This window comes from Quercus lobata, chromosome 1 (genome assembly GCF_001633185.2).
Source record: "Quercus lobata isolate SW786 chromosome 1, ValleyOak3.0 Primary Assembly, whole genome shotgun sequence".
Lineage (NCBI taxonomy): Eukaryota > Viridiplantae > Streptophyta > Magnoliopsida > Fagales > Fagaceae > Quercus > Quercus lobata.
In genome coordinates this window covers 17,820,309-17,846,140 of record NC_044904.1, presented here as the reverse complement: position 1 = coordinate 17,846,140, position 25,832 = coordinate 17,820,309, and the positions used below count along the sequence as shown (strand labels likewise).

Here is a 25,832-nt window from a genome sequence, read left to right as displayed (position 1 = left end):
AAAGGGAATGGATGAATGATGAATCTGCTCTTCTTCTTCCTTTTTTATATTTTTATAAAGGAATCACAAATCCTTCGAAATGAAAAATATTTAGCGACAATCAATGATCCAATAAAACTTTTTCCTTTCCTCTATGGATTGGATACGTTCTCTCTAAATTAATTGAACATACATTAATCTTTTTAATCAAATTTGTCTTAGACTTTTATTAATGTGATGACTCTTTTCCAGTTAATCTTTGATGAATCTGTATACTCCTTCTATAGCTCTGTGAGATAAACCCAAAAGGCCCAATGATTTTCCTTTTAGTGCAAATGGATAGATATTTGGGCCACTTGGGCCCACACAATTAGGAATTGGTTGGGTTTGGTGCATCCGGACTAACATAAGTTGGGTTTACAGCACAATTACTTAAAACACCTTTTCTTTTTCTATAATTTCAACAATGCCATCACCTATATAAAATAATTTTAAATTGTTCTCTGAGTATAATCTAGGACTACAACTTTAATATGATATAAACTGTGAGTGGTAGAAAAAAAAAATTGTGAATTCATGCAAAAGTGACCGACAATGATTCAATGTTTCTTTCTCTCTTAATACTTTTTGTTTTTGCTTTTTAAAATTATGACAGAGTCTAATTTCTTATCTTATTGGTACTTTCAATTAGTGCTACATGATTCGTAAAAAATAAAAAATTAGTGCAACTAAACAATTAGTTTAAATGATTAAAGTAATGAAATATTTTACAAAAATCTAAAAGTACATATTGAGACATAACAAAAGTCATTTATTTAATTTTGGCTTAAAAGTTTACTTGTGAACGTTTTTGAGTTTGGCAATAGTTATTAGTTAATATTGTTGGCCCTAAGTTATGATGTTTAACCTTTTTTTTTCTTTTTTTAATAATTCCATAGTTGGAATCAGGAGATTTATAATGTTCTAAGAGATGTCAATTAAATTACAAGGTTTTAGGTAATTATAACACACTCATGCAATTTATAGATACACGTATTTGAGTAGGATGATGTGGAAATTTGGAACAATGTAGGTGTTACATATACTTCCAAGTTCTCCACAACAACAACAAAAAGTCATACCAAAACTCAAAGCTCTCACTTTTGTGAGGTTCAAAATAGGTGATTTGGAAAACAATTTTATAATTTTTATCATCACTTTGTTTTTTCTTCGAAGAGACTGATCATTGCCGGATTTAAACCTACGACTTGTCATTTTTGGTGGAAGGCATTTGCCATCGCACCAAGGCTAGATATATGTATGTATGTATGTATGTATGTATATTCTATTTTCCTTTCAAAATTAGAAATTTGATGGGAAATATTTTAGCTTTGCAGGAAATTACTACTGACGAAAGAAATGAGAAAATAAAGAAGCATCTTAGAGTGATGGTGCTAATTTGGAGGTGTGGCATAGAGGATTCAGATTTCTAGACATGGTTTTTTTCATTGCATTGTAATTTGTAAATATCTATATTTGCAGGTTTTGCAAGAAAAAAAACTGAAGGGTCAACTTGTCGTTCGAGAAGAATTACATGGAAAATCTGCCAAAACCACAGCTAAGGCTGAGAAGGTGAATTCTTATTCTTTGTGATTTTTAATGCTGTTAATCTTACATATTTTTTTGAACTTAAAAATACATGTACATAACAAAAACATAGGTACTTGTGTAGCATTTTAGTTTGAATTTTACAGAGCCTAGCCTATTCTCCTGGAATGGTCAAGAAACAACTATGCCTTGGATTGCCAGGATGGATGCAAGCTTTAGAATTTATGATAAATTCACAGATTCATGGCACAAAGTTATAGGTAGCAAGCCCCATCTAGTGAGCTATTTGTGCTTTGAGGCTGTCGCTTTGCTTCATCCATAACAACATGAGTATCAGCATAGTTGATATTTGGAATCCAAATATACATGTGGAGATCAATCCTGAACTACGGGAAAATATAGCTGGTAATGGTCATCTTAGGACTCTTTACATATATTTATGGTAAACTATAGCTTGCTGATGTGGTTTGAAAAGTCACATTGTGCTTTGCAGGTGCTTCAAGCATGAGAATCACAATCCATATCTCATGCTTTGCTTATGGCGAGACATAGAAGAAATGGGAATGGAGATCCAATAGTTTTTATCTTTGGAAATCTAAGGCAAAACATTGATATCTAATTGAATCTCCATCCGCTTTTCTTTTGAGAGATTCCATATGAGAACTAATAATGCTTTTCATGCAGGTTTCAAGGTGAGAGTTATTCTCTATTGGTTTCAGCAATTGAGTAAGGTAATTTCTTTACACTCAAGAAGAGAGAGCTGACTTGTAAGTTGTAAATCTTGTTCTTTGGTTTTAGAATTCTGTTAGACTTTTCTGGTGAGATCTTATCTTTAATATATAATCTCATATATACTTTGTATGTATATGGTTTATCAATGTTAACTCAAATATACTTAGATTTAACTCTGTAACCATGAATCACATTGATGTCATCAACTCGTTTTATTAATAATGCTTTAATTTAGCACCTTGAGGATATATATTTTAGATTGATAACCTAGTTTTTTTTTAAAAATTATGGTTGAGCTTTGGTCTTTACTTGAGGAACTGAAACAAACAGGAGATTCATGGCTTCATACATGTTGTATAGGTTGATTCTTGGGTATATCTCAGAATGATTAACAAGGAACAGTGATAATGGAGTCAATATATTAACACTTTTGGTTCCATCCCAACATTATATTTGGTTGTGTTAAAAACCAAACAATATCTTTAAGATTGCGAATGACATGAAATGTTACAATAAATTTGGAGTTCGACATGGTTGAAACCATAGCTGTTACCAAGGACTCGAAATGAAGCAGAATACATAGCTGTTTTGATACATTTGGGGAAGCAAAAAATAAACTTATGTGACCAACCCTTACTGACACACACAATGCATCACATTTTGAATAGGCCTAGGAACATAATTCAAACCCCTCAGGCTATTTATTCCTATTGCCATCACATGGCCACAGTTGGGAAAGAAAGGAAAATTAAGCTGTAGTTTTAAGTGATTCCTTAGACACAGAATTTGCTGATCAACTCAATTCAATATTTGCCTTCAGATTTTAGTTTGCCAGTCTTTTCATGCATTAATCATTCCATTAATTCAACTCTTTAATCTTTCATGATTAATCTGAAGGATCAGTTTTATCTCAAAACTTCTATTTGAGTCAATGTCTCCCTCAAGTTTGAGAGTGCGCCAAGTTGTTCCTTGCCATTACTTTTAAGCCTTAAAGTTTACTCCAGAACATTTTTATGGCACATGATCGCTTCTGTCCAGAAGAAAAAATAAAAAGAGAGAAGGCTTGTGCCAATGTCAGCTTGATCTGAGGATAACCACCAAAGCAAAATTAATGTATTTGTCTTCAATGAATGGATAACGTATGGCATTGTTGTGCTAATTTAGGTGTGATTTGATATGAGCAAGACACTAAAAAGCCAAAAGTTGATGTTATTGGTATCTAATCAATGATTTAAGTGCAAATTGATGAGGGGTTGCCATGACTCATACGAGAGTCATATCACAAAGACTTCCAAAAAATTTCAATAACGAAAATATTCAAATTTCACTATCATTTAATAGAGTTAAGAAAACAGGAAAGAGAACTAGAAAAGACACCATCTTCACCAAAAATTTTAGGGAGAAAAATATAAAGTCGGCAATTAGGTACAGTTTTTCAATACTATAAATCCTAATTTGAAGCGAAAAATAAATACTCCAAACAACAGGCCAAAATATCAGCTCAAGCCTTCACTCCACAAACTAAGTCTAAGAAAATTTATCATTTAAAACAGAAACACTTCCAAGTCAAGTAGGGTCACAAACTAGATCAAACACAAACCAAGTTCCACAAAGCCCAACAGAGATTAGGGTGAAGTTGATGCTAAAGAGATTGGATTTAGGCCTAATGTTTCTGGAAGAGATTGAAGTGAAGTTGATGCTAAAGAGATTAGATTTTTGCCTAGTATTTTTTTCAACTACATGGGACAAACTGGGCTCAGCTTGTCTGGATTCAAGACAACCAGGCCAGGCATTCCACCAAGAAATACACAACGAAATATTAATATAAAACCCAAAATCCAATTTTCTTAGCATCCACCTCACTTCAATCTCCTCTTTCTATCACCAACCTCAGGAATTGCTCTCTCATCCTCTACCTCGATGTCCCTCCTCGCAGTAAAGAATAGCAGCCAAGTAACCAAAAGGCAAGAACCTTATTGAAACATTAGCAACTCATATGAACAATTTGACGGCGATGCAGTAAAGACTAGCTTTCTTCCTACTTCTCAATAGTGCATATTTCTTCAATGCTTTAATGGTAGTGCTGATGTAGAGGCAGATGCTAGTACTATTCAGAAGTAGGGAAAAAGCTAGTCCTATTGAAGCCATGTTCTTGAAATCATATATCTATTCCATAAAATGTAAACATTATTTTTTAACAACTTTTTTTCACAACTACTTACATAGTCTGTTGTGATTGGTGAATAATAGAATCAGTATCAATGGCAGAACCAGTTAAAGTAATATGACTCTAATCACAATAGATCATATTAGCAGTAATGAAAAATTTAACTTTTCCTAGCATTACTCTTCCAGAAACATCAAACAAAAGTCAAAACTCTTGCAAGTTGGTCTCAACCAACATGCCTTTAAAGTTTATATCTTAGTGCATAATATTTAAAAAGAAAAAAGAAAAGAGAGTGTGTATGTGTGACTTATTTGCAACCCCTTTTTATTAAAACCAAAGATAAAAACTATACTGTCTTGTGCATAGAAGGGAATGACAGCTATGCTAAATGTAAAAGAGAAGATGACAGAATGCACCATAAAATGCCCCATGGCCTCTAGTAACAAAGAAGAGACAGGGTGTGTGTAAGAGAGTTGCCTTGCAGTATATAAGGGATGGGGGCCAGAGAACCCAAATTATGACCACAAAGAGTCCAAAGTAGAAGTTCCAGAGTACCTACAGGATCCAGCTATTTGTCCCAAGTTGTCCAAAAACATCAAGCCAAAGCCAAGAGTTGAACAAGAAAAAAGATACACAAAAAAAGACAAAATATAAAATAATATTCAATGTCTTTAGCATTAGAATTAGCTTTACTCCAATCTCCTCTTTAAAGCCATCCACAGGAACTTCTCTATGTATTATCCTCTTGTGCTGTCACCCCATTATCCATAATTTCAGCATCATGCCACCATTCCTCTCTCTCATGAGGGTTTCATGATTTATCAAATATCCTCTAGTGCATTCCCTCGTCATGATTCACCAAACACAACTTGATAGGTGCAGCTCACAAATCACTTGGGTTCAAAAGCTCTAAAATAGCAAGTTTACTATGCCACCCAAAACATGTCCCTTACTAAATTTAAGATCAAAATCTTACGTTCTAAAAACAAACTTGAGTCTCTTGGTTATTACAATTAAACCAAAATTTATTGGAAGACATAAAGCAATCCCATCTGTATCTATTCTCCCTCTAAAATTCATTTCCCAGCTCATTCTCTTACATGCTTGTCCCCCTAGTTTTGAGCTTTGATTTCCATTTCTTTGTTAAGTCCAACCAAAGCATCAACTTAATTTCTTGCAACCCTTTCAAGTGAACTAATGGAGGAAACAAATGGGGGCAGGGGGGTATGTGCTTGAGGTTTGGAATAATTCAATGAGTCACAAAAGGGTTTGATTTTGTTTGACTTCTCTATGTATTATCCTCTTGTGCTGTCACCCCATTATCCATAATTTCAGCATCATGCCACCATTCCTCTCTCTCATGAGGGTTTCATGATTTATCAAATATCCTCTAGTGCATTCCCTCGTCATGATTCACCAAACACAACTTGATAGGTGCAGCTCACAAATCACTTGGGTTCAAAAGCTCTAAAATAGCAAGTTTACTATGCCACCCAAAACATGTCCCTTACTAAATTTAAGATCAAAATCTTACGTTCTAAAAACAAACTTGAGTCTCTTGGTTATTACAATTAAACCAAAATTTATTGGAAGACATAAAGCAATCCCATCTGTATCTATTCTCCCTCTAAAATTCATTTCCCAGCTCATTCTCTTACATGCTTGTCCCCCTAGTTTTGAGCTTTGATTTCCATTTCTTTGTTAAGTCCAACCAAAGCATCAACTTAATTTCTTGCAACCCTTTCAAGTGAACTAATGGAGGAAACAAATGGGGGCAAGGGGGTATGTGCTTGAGGTTTGGAATAATTCAATGAGTCACAAAAGGGTTTGATTTTGTTTGAATAGTTCACATGTATCGGATTATAAGACCAGCTTCCCTCTCAACAAAACCAACATCTCCCACACAATTTCCTAATAAATCATTTCTTAATCTTTGTTACAAAAAGTCCAATAGAAACCTTTTTTGTTCCCCTTCTTTTGGCTACTTGATAACTATTCTTTACCACGCCAGGGGACACATGAATTTTGCATCAAAATGTAATGCTACAGAAACACTTCATCTCAGGTTCCCTTTATTTTCTTAGGACTTCCAGGCTTTAATTCGTTATGGTCAACACATGAATATGGATATCAGAGAGATGCAGAAATAATCAACAAACTGCAAACACAGTCTAGATGTATTAATGGGACATTTTTTTTGGTCAATTCACTACTGTAGCCTGTAATACAATGATGAACACCATACTACAATTGCAGCACAAAGTTGAGGCTGTGACACTGAAATTCAAGTGCACATAAATGTGCACTGAGATCAATTACAATAAACACAAGACAAAACTTTATATACATATACAATCCAAACATCGGTTTAGGTTCCATTAAAAATAAAATGAGAAGAATTAAACAAATTCTGTATGAAGGTAATAAAGGAAGATGGCCTTTTTTTCCAGGTAGCATGGGCCACCAACACTCTAAACAGTATTCATTTGCAGATGATCAAAATTCTTTCATACGCAAAGAAGGAAGGGGGGGGGTGGGTTGAGTGGGAGAGGAAACAACAAATACTAAAGCTCAGACATCAGTATTTCAAATCTTACTTCCTACATCTCCAAGCCGATACTGAAAACAAGGCTCGGTCTTGCCAGCATATTACCACACAGCCATTCTCTTCCTTGATCTTATAACCATCAGAACCATAACCTTGCAACAACCGCCCTGCCTGCAACATACCATAATAGCTCAAAGGCAAATTCCCAAACCCAGCCAAGTCAAGCCTTTGGACCCACTTCTCAAGCTTTTCATGCCTTTCTTTTCTCTCAGCTCCCTCGCATGCTATAATGTTCTTAATTTCCTCCCCAAACAGCATCTTCTCTAGCTTCAATCTCTCCAATGTTCTTGGCACTGTAGACTCCAAACAATCAAACAATGCTGCATAGGAGTAAAGAGCCTCCAATAGCCTCTCCATTAAAGTTGATCCATTGTGGTTAGAATCTTGTTCTGTTATTACCATGAGCTTCGGTGTCAAGCCCCACAAGGCATTGAAAAATCCATCCATCTTAGCTGAAGCACTTAAAGATTGGGGTGATGACGTGGCTGAGTCAGGACTCCGGCTATGCCCATTAACTAAATCTTTCTCAAGCAGCTCACCCAATGTGCTTTGGTTGATTTGCGGGACTCCAGGTAAGTGAATTCCATTCAGATTCTTTGGAGCTAGTGGGGATTTCTTTCTCAAGAGTTCATCATCAGAGGCCAACAGGGAATGCAATTGAAGAACTGAACTGATCGCTAGAGCCTCCCCTGTTTTGACACGAAGTTTTTCAAAATCAAGATTATCCAATTTACTAACTACAGGATTGAACTGGAATGGGATATCCAGCTTTTCAGCTTCTTCGGTCAGTTTAAACGCCATTTGCTCCAAAACCTCTCTCTGTTGATGAACCCCAGTAATTCTCAAATGGGGTGGGCCTTCAGGCCGTGCACTCAAAACTTGAATAAGTGCAATCCACTGGGCAGGTTCAGCAGCATTCAGGTCAATTATGTGAACCATCTTTTCCCCTTCCATGGCTTCAACAATAGCCTGGTTTGTGAGCACGAATGCCACCTTCATGAAGGGAAACAGCTCGAAAAACAGTTTCTGAACAAGAATTTCTTCAGAAACCAATGTTAATTTAGTAGAGTTGAGGGCTTTGTGAAGACCAGGCCAAGCTTTTAGGATTCTATCTGCAAGTGCCTCAGTGAAGTATGCAGCGATACGCTGCATGGTATCACCATCAGGAGAGGCAAGTTGGGAGATTTGTTCAAGGGCAATATTTGCATTTTCAAGGCTGCCGGCAGCAACATGATTTGCACAAGTGAGCAATAAGTGGATCAAATACAAACCCCTCTCTTCAGATTTAAGTTCTCTAACAAATGGGTATGGTGATCCTAAATTGGGTGAAAGAGACATCATGGAAAATAATTGGAGTGGTGATGAAGTTACAGAAGAAGACCCTTCATCTTGAAGCATTGGTGCCATACAACTAACACAACAGATTGAGAAACTGGGGAACAAGGACAGACTATAATGGTAACAAAAAGAGAACCAAACTAAATTCGCAAATTGATCTAAATGATGAAGTCTTTACAAGGAGACATCATATTGCTCGTGCAAGAACCAAATTTGCATGAATCATAATCAGAGAATAAAGTTTAGTCTCATCTCAGCATTCACAAGCAAAAGAATGCAGAATCACAGCACTATGAGTGCTTATTTAAAAGTCTAAGAGAGTAAAGAATCTACCAAATTAAATAGATCAAACAAACAAGAAAGGGAAAACAAGTGGAAGGCTTAGATTAAACAACAAGTGGAACACAAATCAAAGAAAAAATATCATAAATGTAATCCTCACTAGACAAGCTCCAAAGGGAAAAAAAAAAATTTCATCAATCTTAGTTCAGGTTTCACAAAGAAAAGGATCTGATAAGTCAAAAAAAAAAGAGAGGAACAGTGAAGACAAAAAGAAGCAGCTTGAGCATACCAGAACTAGAACTAGCTAACTAAAACAAGAACAGCCAAAAGCCTTACTGGGTTACGCAATTGATAAAGAACCCACACGCATCCCCATGAGAATTCCAAAGATTGCTTTTTGAATCTCTCTCAGTGCACACAGAGAGACAACTCTTTCTGGGTTCCCTCTGTTTTTCAGTTTTCCTCTGTTTCTATCACAGAGAGAAAAATACATTTGGGGGTTTTAATTAAAGTTAGTGTTGTTTTTGGACTTGTTCATGGCTACGTTGTCGACAAAGCGTTGGGGGGGGTCCTTTTTGTCGTTACTGTTTTGTTGTCCTTCACTCCTAAGTGGAATATGGAATTTGTGAGAAGCTGAGCCATTTTGGCTTTTGGCTCTGTTTTTCTCTCTCTCTGTTTCTCTCTCTATAAAGGAATTGTCTTTCTCTCTCTCCCTCTCTCTCTCTCTCTCTAACTCTATTAAAACTTCCACTTTTTATGGTTTTTTGTCTTTACATTAGGTGGATAGGGAATCAGGCCTGGCCTAATAGACTTTTTAATATTCCCAAAGGTTACATGGATCCAAACGTGCCCTAACAAAGACAAACAAATAGCCTAAGTTTTGTTTCCTAGTGGGAGGAGTGTGAGAATTGCAAGAAAACTCTCAAAGATCCTTCCAAAATCACATTTTGTTCTCTTCTCAAACCCTGTGACCATACAATTGGTATTATCTTCTCGTATTAAGACAAAGGGACAAGGAGGTTAAGGAAAAAGCCAAAAGTAGATAGCACATTTATCTCTACTTGCGGAGTTTTAGGTGGAAGGCTAGGAAACACAGTTTCATTGTAATTTAATGTTTTTTATCTGTATATTATGAAAATGATTTATTTTGACATTTCTTTTCTTTTTCTTTTTTGCACAATTGCACATGTAATGTATGTGTGTAAATAAAACCACAAATAGCCAGGTCAATAATGAATTTATTGTCAATATATCATATATCCAAGTTATAAGAATTTATAATCTTGAAAACCTTACAAATCAATCTACTTTTTTCCTGAATGAAAAAAATTAATAAAATAAAATAAAAAATAAAAAATAAAAAAGGAAAAAGGAAGAAGATATTTACAACAAAATAGCCCAAAGGGACCAGCCCATCTCATCAACACTGGATGAATGAGCACTGAAGCTGGGATTGATGAGATGGGTGAGCCTTGGAAGAACATGAAGTAGGTTAAGCTGCCAAAGCAGCCACATCCTTTCACATCGTTTAGTGAAAATTAAATTCTTCAAAAATTTTAAGATTTTAATTATAATTAATTAATTAATTAATTAAATTCATGACCTCTCTCCCTTTGGAATATGAATATTTGGAACTTGTCCAACAGAGAGAGAGTCAGTATTTTATGTAATTTTTCCGTGTAATGACATTGTGGCCTACAACTATGAGTGTGGTTACACATATAATCGTTATAGATAAGATCAGCTCTTGGACTAGAAAATATTTACAAGTTATAACCAAGACACTTTGTTTCTCAAGTTAAAAAGTTTTCTTTTTATTTATGTTTGCATTAACACTTTTTTTTTCTTTCTTTAATAATTAAAATTATTTCACTAAATAGTGTTATTTGAAACTTATTTGAAGAAATAGTATTTTTTAGATCTTGTCTCTTCAAGAGACAAGTCCCAACATGGACCTTGTCTCTTGAAGAGACAATATATTTTACCTTGAAGCTAAAATAGCTAATCTATTGTGGCCTCTTCAAGAGATGAGTACCACATAATAAAACATTACTTGAGTTCCATTTTGAAACATTTCACTTAGAAAAGCAAGCAACGCCTCTCCTTCAACACCAACACACAAAGCTTTGGGTCTAAAGGAGTGAATTGGGATTAGATGTGTGGAGAAAGATTGGTGCATCATTTATTTCTCCTGTTATTTTTATATTGTATACAGCTCATTAAACCAAAATATACTCAGGTACATATTCCAAAAAATAGATAAGTTTATATAAATGATTAAAGCATTATTATTTTTCTTCTTGTTACTTTTATACTCTGTATAACTAATTAAACAAGAGCATATTCAATACATATGTTCCAGAAAATAGTAAGTAAATCTCTTTAATTGAAGTCTTCTTTATTTTTCAAAGAGAAAACATTTTATTATTATTTTTTATTCGAAGAATTAAAGATATGGAAACCATGCTTTTATGCTTTTACTTTTTGGAAGAAAGGACAATTTGTGGACTTTTTGATGAATAGTTAGAGATCGTTATTGCATTTGTCATCTGTGAAAAATAAAGTGCTCCTTTAGTAATTATTAAAATATTTTAATTGAGTAAACTCTAATTTATTTTTAAAAAACTTGATATAAAATATTTAAAGAATATTAATTATGATCAATATAATTCAACAAATTAACTAGATAAAAAATGTTTTAACCTAACTTAATATAAATGATTATATATAAAAAAAAAGTTAAATATATTTAATAATGTTAGTATGTTACAAACATATTTCATGTATAAGTTATATATATATGGATATATCTTTTTTTTTGAATGAAACTCTCTCAAAAAAAAAGATATATTATAGACAATTAATAGGTTATTTTGGATTTAAATTTCTTTTGATATATTTAACTTGCCCCTCAAAAAATTTCTTGCTCCACAACTTTTATCAAGTTTTACTAAGTAAATAATCTTTTCAACAAAAAAGCTAATGCAAACACACAAATGAAAATTTTGTCTCACTTGCGTTCAAGATACTAATCAGTTTTTTTTGTAGGCAAAGAAAAACCCCAAATCTCTTATTTAACTATCAAAAACTTTAACAGTTGAGCTAATTATAACCCACCTCCATCAACTTCACCAAATCATGTCTTTATTTTAAATTTTGTTATTTTATAAGGAAAAAAAAAAGTGTGTGACAAACCATACAAGATTGATAGAATATAGAATGAGATACTTTTACTCTAATTTCTTATTGAATTTATATCATAATTTTTATTCACAAATGCACAATTTTTTTATGTCATAATTTGATAGTTGGGAGATTTAAATTCTAGATATTTCAATTGAAAATATTAATAGTTATCAATTAAGTTACAAGATTCTTAACTTTGCAAACGCAAACTTATGTCTAATGCTCATTTTCACACAAGCTATTAATGCTTGCCAATATATACGAGGACTCCATGTTGTTGCATTATAGATTGACCCCAATTAATTAATGATTAATTATCCAAATTACATGAAACATTGTAGAGGCACAAACAAATCTCCTATTTAAACTAGAGTGCAGTGGAAATTAAATTTACACAATGATTTGTTGACGAATAGGAAAAACCTTCATAGGCAAAAATCTCATGGGGTAAATTTCAAGTCACCTCTCGAAGAATCCACTAATCAAGAACAAACAGTTACAAGTATAAAGAATCTTACTACTACTCAACCTATCCCAAAATACCACCCTACAATTAAACCCATAAGCTAATCTCCAATTAAACTTGACCTTGTAGAGACTTCTCCTCTACACAAATCACAATATGTGACTAACTGCACATCAACTTGATAGTTATTGTTTGATGCAAAGTTCTTCAATCCACACTTGTAGATCTTAAAGCAACTTAGTACATAACTCTATGGTGCACAAGTAGTCACAACAGCTTCTCAAAAGCTTGTATGTCAATAGTGACTATGATGACGGTTATAAAATAATTCTTTTATATCCTTTAGAGACTTAAAGCACAAAACCCTAAAAAAACCTTGTCATCATGGGCCAAAAATAGATCTACATATTTAAAACCTACATACCTAGATAGATCAAACATATCGAGAAAGGTATCACGATTCATTAAAACTCGATAGATTGAAAGTGTCGAGTTGGGTATCGAGACAACTTATTTCAATTTTTCTTGTACGGTTTTTTAAGTAATTTCCATGTGCTCAATAAAATTACTTGTCATGATAGTCTTGAACCTACTTAAAACTATCAAATTATAAGTAAAATGCATTTTTATCATAAGATATGTCAATTACATAAAAATATGACTCTAACACGTGAACTTCACAAACAAAAGATTTATTGTTAAAGCTAATGGCCTTGTACCTCTATTATTATTATTATTATTATTTTAATATTGTACTTCTATTAATTGACATTTCTTGATAATTGTAATAAATATATTTAAGGATCAAAACTCCTATTTTTAATGGATATATTAGGATTTACATCTCCGTCAACCAATCATCAAATATTCAAAAAAAAAAAAAAGATTTAATATTTTGTCTTATACTCAAGGCTACTTTGACGAGTAATTTGTAAGTTTGTAACCAAATGAGACCTTAAAATTGACATTAAATTTTGTTGGTAAATTTCTCCTCCCGAAACCAGAGTTGGTCACTGTCTCATGAATGGGTGCCTTAAATAGACCGAGCAAGTGGCAATACCTTAATGGCTTTTTCCTGTTTTTACAATGGATTATTTAAGAACATCCAAAGCAAATATTAACTCCCACTTCCTCTCAAAAAAAAAACTCCCACTTTAGTTCATCACTTTCGTAGGGACCATAATTTTTGGGGGGGGTCTGATATGAGACTCTGAGTGGATGTTATATTTACAAGTCACATGATATCGACTGATATAATTATCATGACACACTTTCAACTGGTACTTGGTGGTAGCCCATTCAATACACTAGACAGTACAAAAAAGTCATAGATCGTATCTTTTACCATCAATTTACACTAGGACAATCCATTAAGGCCAAGAATGGAATAGAAAAGTACTCTATATTTCTAAGTTCTAATCAATCCAAAGTAGATGTTATTTGTCCCTTAGATCACTTTGTTTATGGAAAGAGTTGAATGATAAATTATAAATTTTATAAGAGAAATGCTAGGGATATAGTTTGTTTCACTATAATTTTAATAAATTAATAAATTGTTATATGAATAATATCAAATATTACTCTTGTTGGTTTTTTTTAAGAGGATATAATCAGTTTTATATAAACTCACTGATAACCTTACTTTTATTATACACTAATTACAATAAACCACCATCTATTATTGTGAAAAAATTATAAAACTTTGTTCTTAAAACTTATTGATTTTATAATTGCATAACTTAGTGTACGTTTAGATACAGCTTATTTTGCTAAAAATTAAAAACTGAAAACAATAAAAAAATAATTTTTTTTTCTGTTTATTACTGTTCAACACTATTCATTGGCCTAAAATCACTATTCATGACCAATGAACAGTGCATAACACGCTAGACTTTAAAAAAAAAAAAAAAAAAACGCCCAAAACTTGCAAAACGTGGACGCAGCCGCACTATCCAAACAAACCTTTAGTTAATAATTAAAATACACGTTTTTATAGTTACAGAGTGAATACAGACTTACACCCAAAAAAAAAAAAAAAAAAAAACCTTCTATCACAACATTTTTCCCCCCTTTTGTGTGGGGATGCTTTTTTAAAGTATGTTTGAATGAGTTTATTGTGGGGGGAAAAAAATTGTATACAAATATAACTCCATCTAAAAAGACAGATTTTAAAATAGTGTATAATTGTATATAAACTGCACGTGAAAATAAAATAAAAATGTTATTTATCACATACATGATCCTATCCAATCTTATACATGTTCCTTTCTGACCAAAAAAAAAAATTTGTACATTTTAGTCTTGACATTTATCACAAATTACGATGAGATATTTTGCACTACAAACATTGAAATCGTCACTTATGTCAGTTTTAACTTTTAACTATTTGAAGACATAACCACCAACCTTCTTCAGTCAAAAAAAGACATAACCACATCGGCCTGTTTTTCTTTAACTTTTCCTTTCTTTCTGGTCCATAAGGTCATTCATTGTCTCTTTGTAAACTTTGAAGGTCATTCATTGTCTTCAGATTTGAGTCATGGTCAGGTTTAATGCCATTCGGCTCATCTTCTTTCTTACTGTTGAACATAGTTGGATTGCAGCCCAATTTGAATCCCACGAATAATGATTGGGTTTAAATTTATTGTTTAAAATCCTATAAGAATTAAAACCATATCACCCATTATTATGCAATTTGAACTTCTTAGAATGTACTGATTAGAATAAAATCAATATCAATATATCTATTATTAAATCTAATTGCAAAAACGTACCCCTAAAATTAATATTGTTTAGCCACGTAGTGTACATTTTTTACGAAATATTGCATTAGTGTTTTTTTTCATTTGTTGAGAAACAAATATTGCATTATTTAAGTGTTTAATTTAGCGCCACATCACCGGTCAGTTTGAACAACGAAGTTGTGTAATAGAATCCAAAAAAATACAGTTCCAATGTAATAAAATAAATAAATATTCTAATAAAAAAAAATAAAAAAAAAACAGAAAACAAAATAGAGTGGCCTATAACCATAAAGCGCAAAGACATAAATTTTGCAAAATAAACTTATATTATACACGAGCATTACATGGGACATCTTCTAAATTCTAATATCATGTAAAAGTAAAACTTTTTATATATATCATGAATGAAAGGATGATTAATCTCCACAAGACATTATAGAAAACAACATGATCTCATTTTTTTGTAAAAGAACTTTACAAGAAGAAACATAGATATATCATTTTTTTTTTTCTAAATTTATTGATAAGCCAGATATATAAGTATTTCAGCAAAAATGAAAGAAAGAAAGATATATATAAATATATATATATATATATATAAAAGTATTTTTTGCTAAACAACATATATATAAGTATTGGAATGACATAGCGAGAGCACTATCATCAATATGACAAAAACAAGTAGGTGTATCCGTTTTGTCCTAACTTCAATGGAGGCACGTGGCCACCAACAGTGACAAGACGTGTTCGCAGACTAGACCCGACACATTGAACTCAAATTTAAAAATAATAATAACTATTATGAAAAATAAAATTAATAAGACCTTGAATTCCACTCATATTATTAATAAGGTCTTAGAGAATGAGAAGATCATTTCCTGTTATATTTAATCAAAAAATAAATTTAGAAAATGATTTTTTTTTTTAATTTTTAATTTTTAAGTGTGAGGTGAGGTAACTAAGAATCATAAAGGGACAAATGGAGAATGTTAGAAAGAAGAATCCAAGCGTTGCTAACTACTGGATGTATTTACGATAAAATGTTCCTTGATTTTTTTTTCCCTTTGATTTGTAATATATTTAGAGTGGGAAAAAAAAAAAAAAAAAAAACAAACAAACAAACAAACAAAAATAACCACTACTTTGTTCTCCTGGAGAATTAATTTGACGATTTAAAAAAATTGCTCATATAAGTTCACACATATTGTGAGAGAGAAATCTCATAAAACTGTCTCATAAAATACTTTTTTTCTTTTCTTGAAGTGGCATGAATAAAGTTTCTAATCTTTACAGAAACTTGGGAGTTGGAGCTTGTTCTTCCTAAGCCAACTTACTACTACTACTAATAATAATATGGTTGTGTTAATGGGTATCCTTAGAAAAATTGTTAATTAATAAAATATTTTAGGAAAAATTTTATACCAATTTTATAGGAAGTTGAAAAAGTTGTTAAAATATTAATTAGTTTATTTTCTTTTCTAATAAAAACTTTTTTAAAAATTGTTCTTTGTTAACACCCTTAGACCATACATTAACTTTTCCCATAATAATAATCCTTAACTAAGAAGGATTTGAGTGCCGGAAAGAAAGCCTGAAAATATTCATGACAGGGACAAAAGTGTGAACTCAAGTTTTGGTTATGAGTTCCTAAAAAATTGAACTCTAAAACAGCCGTGTGTTTAGGTAGATGAGAATATCATTCTTAGCAGTTTAGACAAAAAAACGCAAAATGCTGAACCGGAAGCAAAATGATATCAAACAATATAAACTAGATATATTTCCTTCTTTTTCTCAGTTTCCTTAGAAGTGGTGAAATGAAATCCTAGTGGAAAAACAAGGACTTTCATGCCAAGAAGTGACATTATAAAGCCCTAGAATCAAATTGGGATATCTATTGATAAGACTTATCCAATAGATTCATTCATTGTTGCATTTGGACCAAAACTGAATAAAAAAATAAAAGTAAAATCTAAGGCCACCAACTGTCTAGTTGCTTTGTACCCATTAGCACAAGGTGATTGGATCACATTCGAATGCAGTAAGAATCTTATGCTAAAATCATCCACAAAAAATTATCCACTTTGTACCAAGATCACATTCTTTTAAAGGGATAGGCAATTGTGAGGAAGGGTCAAGAGGGCATTGAAGCATTCATTACCATGGTGAGCGTTTATTTCTCTAATTTTGTCATTTCAACATGACATAAAAAGATAAGGCCTTTTTAAAACATTTTCGGTCACTAAGAATTTCAAGATCTTCATGACAGATTCTTGAGTGATTTAACTCACGAGAATAAGAATTATTAAAGTTGACATTTATGTTATTCGAATATGAGTTCATGCCATATTTTAGACTATTATATTTAAAATATCAATTTTTGTTGTTTAAAATAATCTTATACTTGATCATGTAATAACTAAAGATTAATAATTTGACCATTGTGTACCATTTTTAAATGAACCAAAAAAAAAAAAAAAAAAAAAACCCTTTTAAATACTTTTAAGGATGTTTATTTTGGTGAAATAACACCCCACCCCCCTTTTTCTTTTTTTAAAAAAACTCTTATGTAGTTGGTTTTAGAGGGAGTGGGAGGGAATTGACATTTCTTATATAAAAAGGTGAATTAGAATTCTTGCATTTCATGGGAATTGAGATATTCAAGGGAATCGTAATTCTAGAAAATTTTGTCAAACAAACAAGCAAATTTTTAAATATTCTCAAGAATTAACAATTTGCATCCTGAGTAGAGAACACACCTAGAGAAAGGTAGAATTTTATTTTATTTTATTTACATGAACATGAGAATGAGATAACATAATAATACATATCATCTAGGATGACAACTGCAGGCTAGGTCATCTGCCTTCAAAAGTATAACTTCCCCTATTTGGGGTCAATGTAACAAATTATACAGTACTTAATACACTTCATCAAATTATATGGCTAACTTAGCCTTTTCAAATCAGTTTTTCATTTTGTCATGAATAAAGGGTCATATCAGGGAAGAACAAAAGAACAAACTTGCCAAATTATTGGATTGCCCGGATTTTGATCAGAACAATTTGGGGCTATGACACTGACTCTGCATTGCCTACTGAAAATAAAACAAGAGTTTCATCAGGGAGAGAACAGGGCAGCTCAATCGTATCCAATATAGAAAGCCAATTAGAACAAGCATAGCCATACAAAAAACATCTTGGAAACTCAAAGGAGCTCCTATTTTCCTTGAATTAATCGGGAAGCGTTTTCATGTAATTATTATCTCTTTTTGGGTCAACATCAATTAATTATTATCACACATCAGCAAACTGATCATACCTTTATTACAAGATTTCCTGAGCTGAGCAAGGGCCACAGCTATTCTTGTACCAACAAGAGCATTATTCTTCACAAGTGCCATGTCTAAGAGTTGGTTAAGAAAATTAAGTTAAAATAAAAGGGTTAATTCAGGGTAACTGCTAGTGAAGATGGAAATGAATTGGGAAAAAGAAATTGTAATGCAAATACATTTTTACACTCATACGCTCAAGCAAAGAATTCCAGTTAACCTTTAATAAATTTAAGCATAAATTATGACTTAGAATATGAAAATGTGAAATTAATAATATAAGAAAAATTGTGCTAGAACAAAAGAAAAAGGATACTTGCAGCAAGTGAGGCTCCTCCAGTTAGTTCATTCACTTTGGAAAGCAGGAAAGGAGTTTCAGCATTTCCAGTTATGTTCTTATCCCTGAGGATGCAACTCCTACGTAGATTAGTGTTGTGTGTGTATATATATATATATATATATATAGATATAAACTAGACAAGATAAAATAGCAGTTATAAGATTTGGGTGACAGGAAAAGCACATTTTACCTAGCCTCCTTAAGTGCTCTCTGTATAGCAGATTCAATTATGCTTCCAGAAGCTGAGTGTTCTTTGGGAATTGGAACCGCAAATAGAACTCCAGTATTAAGCTTCAGTTTCACATTTGCATCTGTAAAAAACAATAATAAAAAAATGGAAACAGAAATGAATTAAATTTTTTTAAAAGGTAAATGAAGAAAAAGATAAAAAGGCTGAGTTTGTCACTTGCCTATAAGCCGAGCACAGTCTTCTGGGCCATCTACACGACAAGGCACCTAGATTTTGTCACAATTGACCAAAAGAACATCAATACATAAAATTATACCTTAAAATTATCTTAGACTGATACATTTGCACAAAAGTTCTTTACAAGAAGTCTAAAATCAGCATTTTAGAGAACATCAATATAACCATTTTCTTTCTTGTAGGTGTCATATTTATCAATACATCTCTTCAATTTTCAACCACCGATAAATAAAAAATAAAAGTGTTTTAAACAAAAATAAAAGGAGATCTTCTGAAGTTTATGAAACATGCAACCACTTAAAGAATTGAAAGAAGTAAAAAGAGATTATACATTTTTTTTTTTTTTTTGCTTAAGAGAATAATTATACTTGATTCACATGTGAGAAATTACCTAATTATACTTAATTTAGACCCCAAATTTTAAAATTACAGCTTAATCATTTTTAAGCTAATCTAACAATTAACACCGAATTTAAGTTATTAACCAATTACAATGTGCATGGACATCAAATTAAGCATGGATAAACATGTAAAACATAAATAATGAGCAACCCACAGAAAATTAAAGACACAATACCATAAGATAACACTGGATGTGTTATCAAAGAGGAAAATCCAAGAAGTGGGCAGAAAAACCTCTCCATGGCACCACCACCAAAACGATCCACTAGAATGAATAGTTGCAGTACATGATACACATAAAACCCTCCAAGCCTAGTACTATGTATGTACTCAAGCCCTCTAAGCTGTTGCTAACAACCAACTTCACCGAGTCCTTTCTTCAATCTAGCTACTAGATTCGCAAGTTGAGACTCAGCTGATAATAGGTGTGAAGGATTTAATCTCCTCTCATAGGGTTTGGCAATTTGAGAGGGAGAGGTAGAAAGAATGAGAAGGTTTTAGCTCTAGGGATTTTGGTCTCTATATAGCTCTTCAATATGGTATTCAAGCTACAAATTTCGTTGAAGTGAGGGTTATATAGATGGGCAAAGGGCTAGAACAGCAGAGAAATTTGTAACTAATTTCTCTCAGGTTCTGGCATTTTGCTTGACACGTTGTGAAGTGTCAGACAAATTTGCTCTTCCAACAGATTTTCAAAAACTGATTTCACCAGACAGGTTTGGCTGACCCTCCAATTTTTGTTCAACCGAAATTCTTTGGTATGCACTTTTAACATCAGCTTAAACCCTCTTGAACCCAATACAAAATACACCTCATTTCAAGTATTGAAATACAAATCGATTGATAAAAAAAGTACATGGAAAATTGTCATGGAATTAGCCAATAATCTAAAGATCCTAACAACATGAAAAGGCAAGGGATGTATATAAATGTAATCCCTTTGCTACTACATATCAAAGAGGTTGAGCTGTTTATGTGCTAGAAGGCCCAGAACACAACACCACATGAATGGGTCCAATGTCAAATTCTAATGGCCATAAAGAAATTCTGGAAATTATAGTTCAGAGTTGAGACAACATTGACCTGGGCAAATTTTGTGGACTTAAAAATTTTTTTTAAATCAAAACATTTTGCTTATTGAATAAAGATCAATGTAACTCTAAGAAACATTGCACTGAAATAGAGTTCAACATCAATACCTTGCAGCCACTTGTTTCCGTAAAAAATGCTGGAAACTCATTGGTTTTGTAGGCAGCAACGCAAACTCCCTGTGTTTCCTGTAATGACAGAGATAAATGTAAGATTAATTTTTTTTTTTTTTTAAACAATAATTTATAAGTCATATTCTGAATCTCTGTTACTCATAATGATACAGGATATAATAAATACCAAATATTCCAGGGTCCTGGGAATATCTAATATTGATTTGACACCAGCAGAGACAACTGCTACCGGGGTCCTTCCAAGCTCAGTAAGATCAGATGATATGTCCATCGCTGCAAAGGAACAATAATGAATATGCATCCCGCCATCAATATTAATTCACAGATTATTAAATTCCAATCAATCAATAAAGAACTTGAAATTTTTTGGAACAACTAGCTCATTCTTGAAAATTCATTTAGCAACTTGTATAATTTGTATGTAAGTTTATTAACTTGAATAATTAATAGGTACTAGAAATATCATTACCATGACTCAGTAATGCAATGCCATCTCACAATCCATTGTTGGAGGAGATGTGGCTATTCACATCTTTCCATCATAGGTCTATTCTCTTATGTTTGTTGGGGGGAAAGTTCGTTCTCTTTTATTTTATTTTTTGCAAACACAAAATGCAAAATAAAAATGAAATCTACCTCTAGAGAATAAGTGGTAAGATAAACTGGTAACTGCATGTATTTTAAATTGCAGAACAGATAATTCTGAATGAAAGATTCCAATACCATTACAAACATGCCTGTTCTTTTCCTATTCCCTACTCCAAATCAGACCATCAAATGGACATAAACTCAACAACATACAGATTAGATGACTTAGTTGTTGATTAAACAAAACCCTAAACATAAATGGGTTTAGTTCAATAAAACTTCAGGAAAAAACAAGCAAGACCATCCATAAAAGATGGCACCGAGATTCCAAAGACCAAAACAGCATATACGGAGTCTTACACAAAGGTCTATGCACACCACCTTATTTCTAACATCACGATATTCATAGAGGTAAACTTACTGTGCTCGCCATGTCTATGTACTCCTCCAATCCCCCCAGTGACAAATACAGGGATGCCAACCTGATGAGTTGAACATTAAAATATTATCAAAACCTACATTAAGGACACCAGAACTGTAAAGATGTCCATAGTACACCTGCATAAGCAAAACCAGAAGGCAGTACAAAAACTAAAAATAGAGTAGTCACCATAGAAGCAAAGAACATTGAAGCAGAGACAGTAGTTGCACCATTCTTTCTGGAAGCCACCTAAAAAGAGAACAAATAGCACGTAAAATCAGCAGGAAAAAAAAAAATGAAAAGACAAAAAAAGAAAAATCATAATGACAAATAAGAAATTACTTATGTCAAAGTTATACTATATTACTAATTTATACAATATAAGTAACACAAAAAATCCTTTGAAAACATTTCATTACAGAAACTTTCCCAGATGGCCCATATGTCAACAAAGCAGCTATTTTCCTGTCAGCCTTTCAAACATCTTGCCTCTGTGTCAGACATTTATAGTCATTGTTGAAGCTTCTCACCACAAAAGCAGATACTGATAACATTTTCATCTGTTATATAGGCCAACAGGTTCCCTAAACAAAATGTCCAAACCTCATGGTTCTAACAACTAAATAAATTAACAAAGGCATGTAAGTTCCCAGCCAAGAGCTTTGTAACTCAGTGGCATAGTTTGCTCTCCTTCATTAGGAGAACCAGGGTTCAAATCCCCCTCTCCTATTCTGGTAACCATTGAAAAAACAGTGTATGTTCCCCAAAGTAATCAGATTTAATCTGAATATCTAATTGGCAGCAGTCAACATGCCCTAAAGGAGACTTGCTTATAGTAAAGGTTATCGAATTTGTCTATTTGCCTTTTGAAATTAGAATTTGCTACTCTAAAAAGTGTTTTCCAACTACTTTCTTCTTTTTCCTATCTTGATATGATATACCCACAATTTATGATGAAGGGTTCTGTTGATTTGATTTCAGTGAACACAGAACTTCTAGACTTGGATGGTCATCACAGAGTTTGTTTATGATTGAAGTTTAGATCTACTTATAAATTATTTATTTATTTTTGGACAAATATCTACTTCTAAATTATTTTTTCTGTAAAAATATAATTTTTAAATCATGGATAGTGTTACTCTAGCATCATCATTGTATAAAGGATCTCATTCTAATAGGATTCTCAGATCTGCTTAAATTAAGATGCAAAAAGAAAAAATGGGTGGCAGACTGGCGGTGACAAACTCTGAATTTAAGTAGATCCTATATGAACTTGGTGCAAATATCAAAAGAAAGAGCTTTCTAAAGAATAACAATCATAAGCTTTAAATGATCAAGAGCTACTCACAACAAGTGCAATGTCCCTCCGAGCTGTCTTCTGAACTCTTTTTCCCAAAATGGCGAGCCTCTCCAATTCTTCCATACTCAATCCTATGCAGAGATATATTTTACATTATAGAATGAATTAAATTATAGTGTATTCTACACCCTAGACAAGATAACCAACTTTTCTATAATTGCAGGTTACAGCCAAGGTGAGGCAAGGATTATAATACAGCCCCCCCCCCCCCCCCTTCCAAAAAAAATAATAAATAAATGAATAAGTGGACACAGACACAGACACACATGTCCTTGAAAACCTCAACAAGTGTTCTACTAATATTTGGGCTAGCTCCTTCATAGCAAGGCCCGATCAATTATGGACAAGAAAGCAACAAAGTTGGCCAGACCAGTTTCCCACTGAGTAGATAAAGCAAAGGAAAATCATCTTTGTTTCATGAACTTTAGCTATTCTATTTTACTGCTCTTTTCCCAGAACATATTGAATTTAAAAAGCTGAGCCCTTGACAAAACTGATGTATGGAACACTAACTCTACTCCACCTATAAAACTAGATGCAGACTTCAACCATTAAACTGATACAGTGAAGAACTTCTTTGATTTAATAATGATCTGTCTTTATTTGGTCAGCCACTATCTTTGTACATTGCAATAGGTTTCCCGGTAACAATGTTTTTACCATCTGTGCTCTGTTCTATATATGTAGAACGAGTTTAAGCAAATGGCATCACAGATTCACAAAGACATGCTGTTAAGCCAAAGATATCTGTGACAGTGACAGATCCCACTTAGAAAGTATGTTAAACTCACCATAGTCGGATTGTGGAGATCCATCTAATTTTCATAAAATATTCCAGAATTTCTCAGAACTTAGCTTACTGAATAAAGAAAGCTGTTTAAATTTATGTGTTACAATAACTAGATCAAGCTATTAGTCGATTACACTTGATTTACTAGAAAGGACCTCTTAGACAGTCAATTCTATGAGTGTACGTATGTGCATATTTAATACAAGAACAAGTTTAATGTAAACACCTACACATGGTATGCCATCTAAAATTGCAATAGTAGCAGGAACAGCTCCGTTGGTCCTAACAATGGCCTCCACCTCCTTTGCAGTTTCCAAATTTAGAGGATATGGCATTCCTGAATATACATAAAGAATGCAAATCAGATTCCATTTTATATCTAATTATGCAGTGTGTTGTAAACACAAATGCACACAAACACATTATTTTTATTTCTAAAGAATCAAGAAAACCATTTTTTTTTAAATTACGTGAGTTCGGGACCAGAATCACTTGAAATGCTATGTAAAATCAAATAAGGTTCAATTTATATTATAATTCCAGCTTCATAGCATGATTTCCAATTCAAAAGGATGCCAAGGGGAACTGCAAGTATCCAGTGAACTTTCTGAAACACTACACAAAGCCTTCCGAAAGAAATACATACTACCATCAATAAAGCAAATTGTAAGACATTATAAAAACTTCACAGGCCTCGTCACAAAGTATCTAACAAAATAATTAGACTCATAAAACCTATAGCCCATACTTTCCCATTACAACACACACATAAAAAAAATATACAAACCAAGCTTAAAATCTTAAACTTTAACAAAAAGGGGTTTAGCGGTTTCCATCAAATTTCTCAGAAAAACTAAAAATTCATAATACATAAGCATCAAACTAGCAAAAACACATAAAATTACAAAAACTGTTATTACCATGTGAAATAATGGTGGATTCAAGAGCAACCACCGCATCCCCACGTGACAAAGCTTCAGAAACCTCTGGAGAAATCTTTATTAAGTCTCCACAAAACCCATCACTGCCACCCTATAGAAAAGTAAAAACCCCCCACACACACAAAGTCAAAGAACTGTAAAAGAGGCTCCTTTATTAAAAACCAAAGCAACCATGAAATGAAAACCACACTAGAATCAATGGGTAACAGTTTGTATATTAGTTAAACCATTTAGAGCATTTAGATTAAAACCCAGAAGTGAAAAATTGTGAAGCTTGAAAATTTGGATGCAAAAAGAAAAGACCTTGTTGTGGTTTGACTCTGTGGGATCGATGTGTCTTTGGAGATTGGAGATTCGTGCGAGTGCAGAGGATGCCATTTCTGATGACTGAACTGAACTCAGCACAAAGGTTCTTTGCGTTGAGGGTCTATTAGTATTTGGCACTTCCTGTTTTTTATGTTCCGTTTGTTTTCGATCATAAAAGTTTTCCGGAAAATGTTTTCTGGTGTGTGGGCCGAAGACAGAAAACACTAGTGTACAGAAAACATTTTCTACAGTCAACAGAAAACAAAATGTACAAAGTAAAAAGTACAAAGCACCACAAAAATTACATATCATAAATGGTTTCTAGTTATAGTTTTCCAGATCAACACAAAAGACAAGAAAATATCAATTTTTCTAAACATATAATGTGTATATGAAAATGAGTCATTTCTTGAAAACATTTTCCTTGAAACAAAATGGAGCAAGTTTGTTTCCCCCTCCCAATAAAGTATCATTTTTTTTCCTGAACAAATGTCATTTTCACATAAACAATTAACATCTCCATATTAAAATTTTATTCATGTTTTTTAAAGCCCCATAAAATTCTTTTGTAGTTATTTAGAAAAGAAAAAAACTGAAATTTTGAGCAATTAAGTTAA

The 25,832-nt window shown here is 32.7% G+C and overlaps 2 protein-coding genes across 3 annotated transcripts; both read right to left on the bottom strand.

The window, feature by feature from the left end:
* Window positions 1–6,641: 6,641 nt before the first annotated feature.
* LOC115981710 (scarecrow-like protein 3) lies at window positions 6,642–9,401 on the bottom strand. Its single transcript, XM_031104037.1, has one exon. It carries the CDS (start codon window positions 8,478–8,480, stop codon window positions 7,059–7,061), a length of 1,422 nt encoding a protein of 473 aa, XP_030959897.1. The 5' UTR covers window positions 8,481–9,401; the 3' UTR covers window positions 6,642–7,058.
* Window positions 9,402–17,846: 8,445 nt separating this feature from the next.
* LOC115981698 (pseudouridine-5'-phosphate glycosidase) lies at window positions 17,847–25,527 on the bottom strand. Of its 2 annotated transcripts, none has more exons than XM_031104018.1 (13): window positions 25,213–25,527; window positions 24,889–25,000; window positions 24,195–24,305; window positions 23,167–23,249; window positions 22,008–22,067; window positions 21,819–21,879; window positions 20,976–21,082; window positions 20,786–20,863; window positions 19,168–19,213; window positions 18,948–19,068; window positions 18,734–18,819; window positions 18,408–18,491; window positions 17,847–18,183 (listed from the first exon to the last, which is right to left on the bottom strand). In XM_031104018.1, the coding sequence occupies exons 1-13, from the start codon at window positions 25,525–25,527 to the stop codon at window positions 18,158–18,160; spliced, it is 1,290 nt and encodes a 429-aa protein (XP_030959878.1). In that variant the 3' UTR covers window positions 17,847–18,157. The 2 variants fall into 2 exon arrangements, with proteins under 2 accessions (XP_030959878.1, XP_030959886.1); XM_031104026.1 differs by having other exon boundaries at window positions 17,847–18,180.
* Window positions 25,528–25,832: the final 305 nt, after the last annotated feature.

Coding starts and splice junctions, on each gene's coding strand:
- LOC115981710 (XM_031104037.1), bottom strand. CDS start 8,480: ATGGCACCAATGCTTCAAGATGAAGGGTCTTCTTCTGTAACTTCATCA.
- LOC115981698 (XM_031104018.1), bottom strand. CDS start 25,527: ATGATATGTAATTTTTGTGGTGCTTTGTACTTTTTACTTTGTACATTT. Junction 23,250..24,194: donor AGATGGCATACCATGTGTAG/GTGTTTACATTA, acceptor ATCTCTGCATAG/GATTGAGTATGGAAGAATTG. Junction 18,184..18,407: donor CAGGAAATCTTGTAATAAAG/GTATGATCAGTT, acceptor TTTTATTTTCAG/TAGGCAATGCAGAGTCAGTG.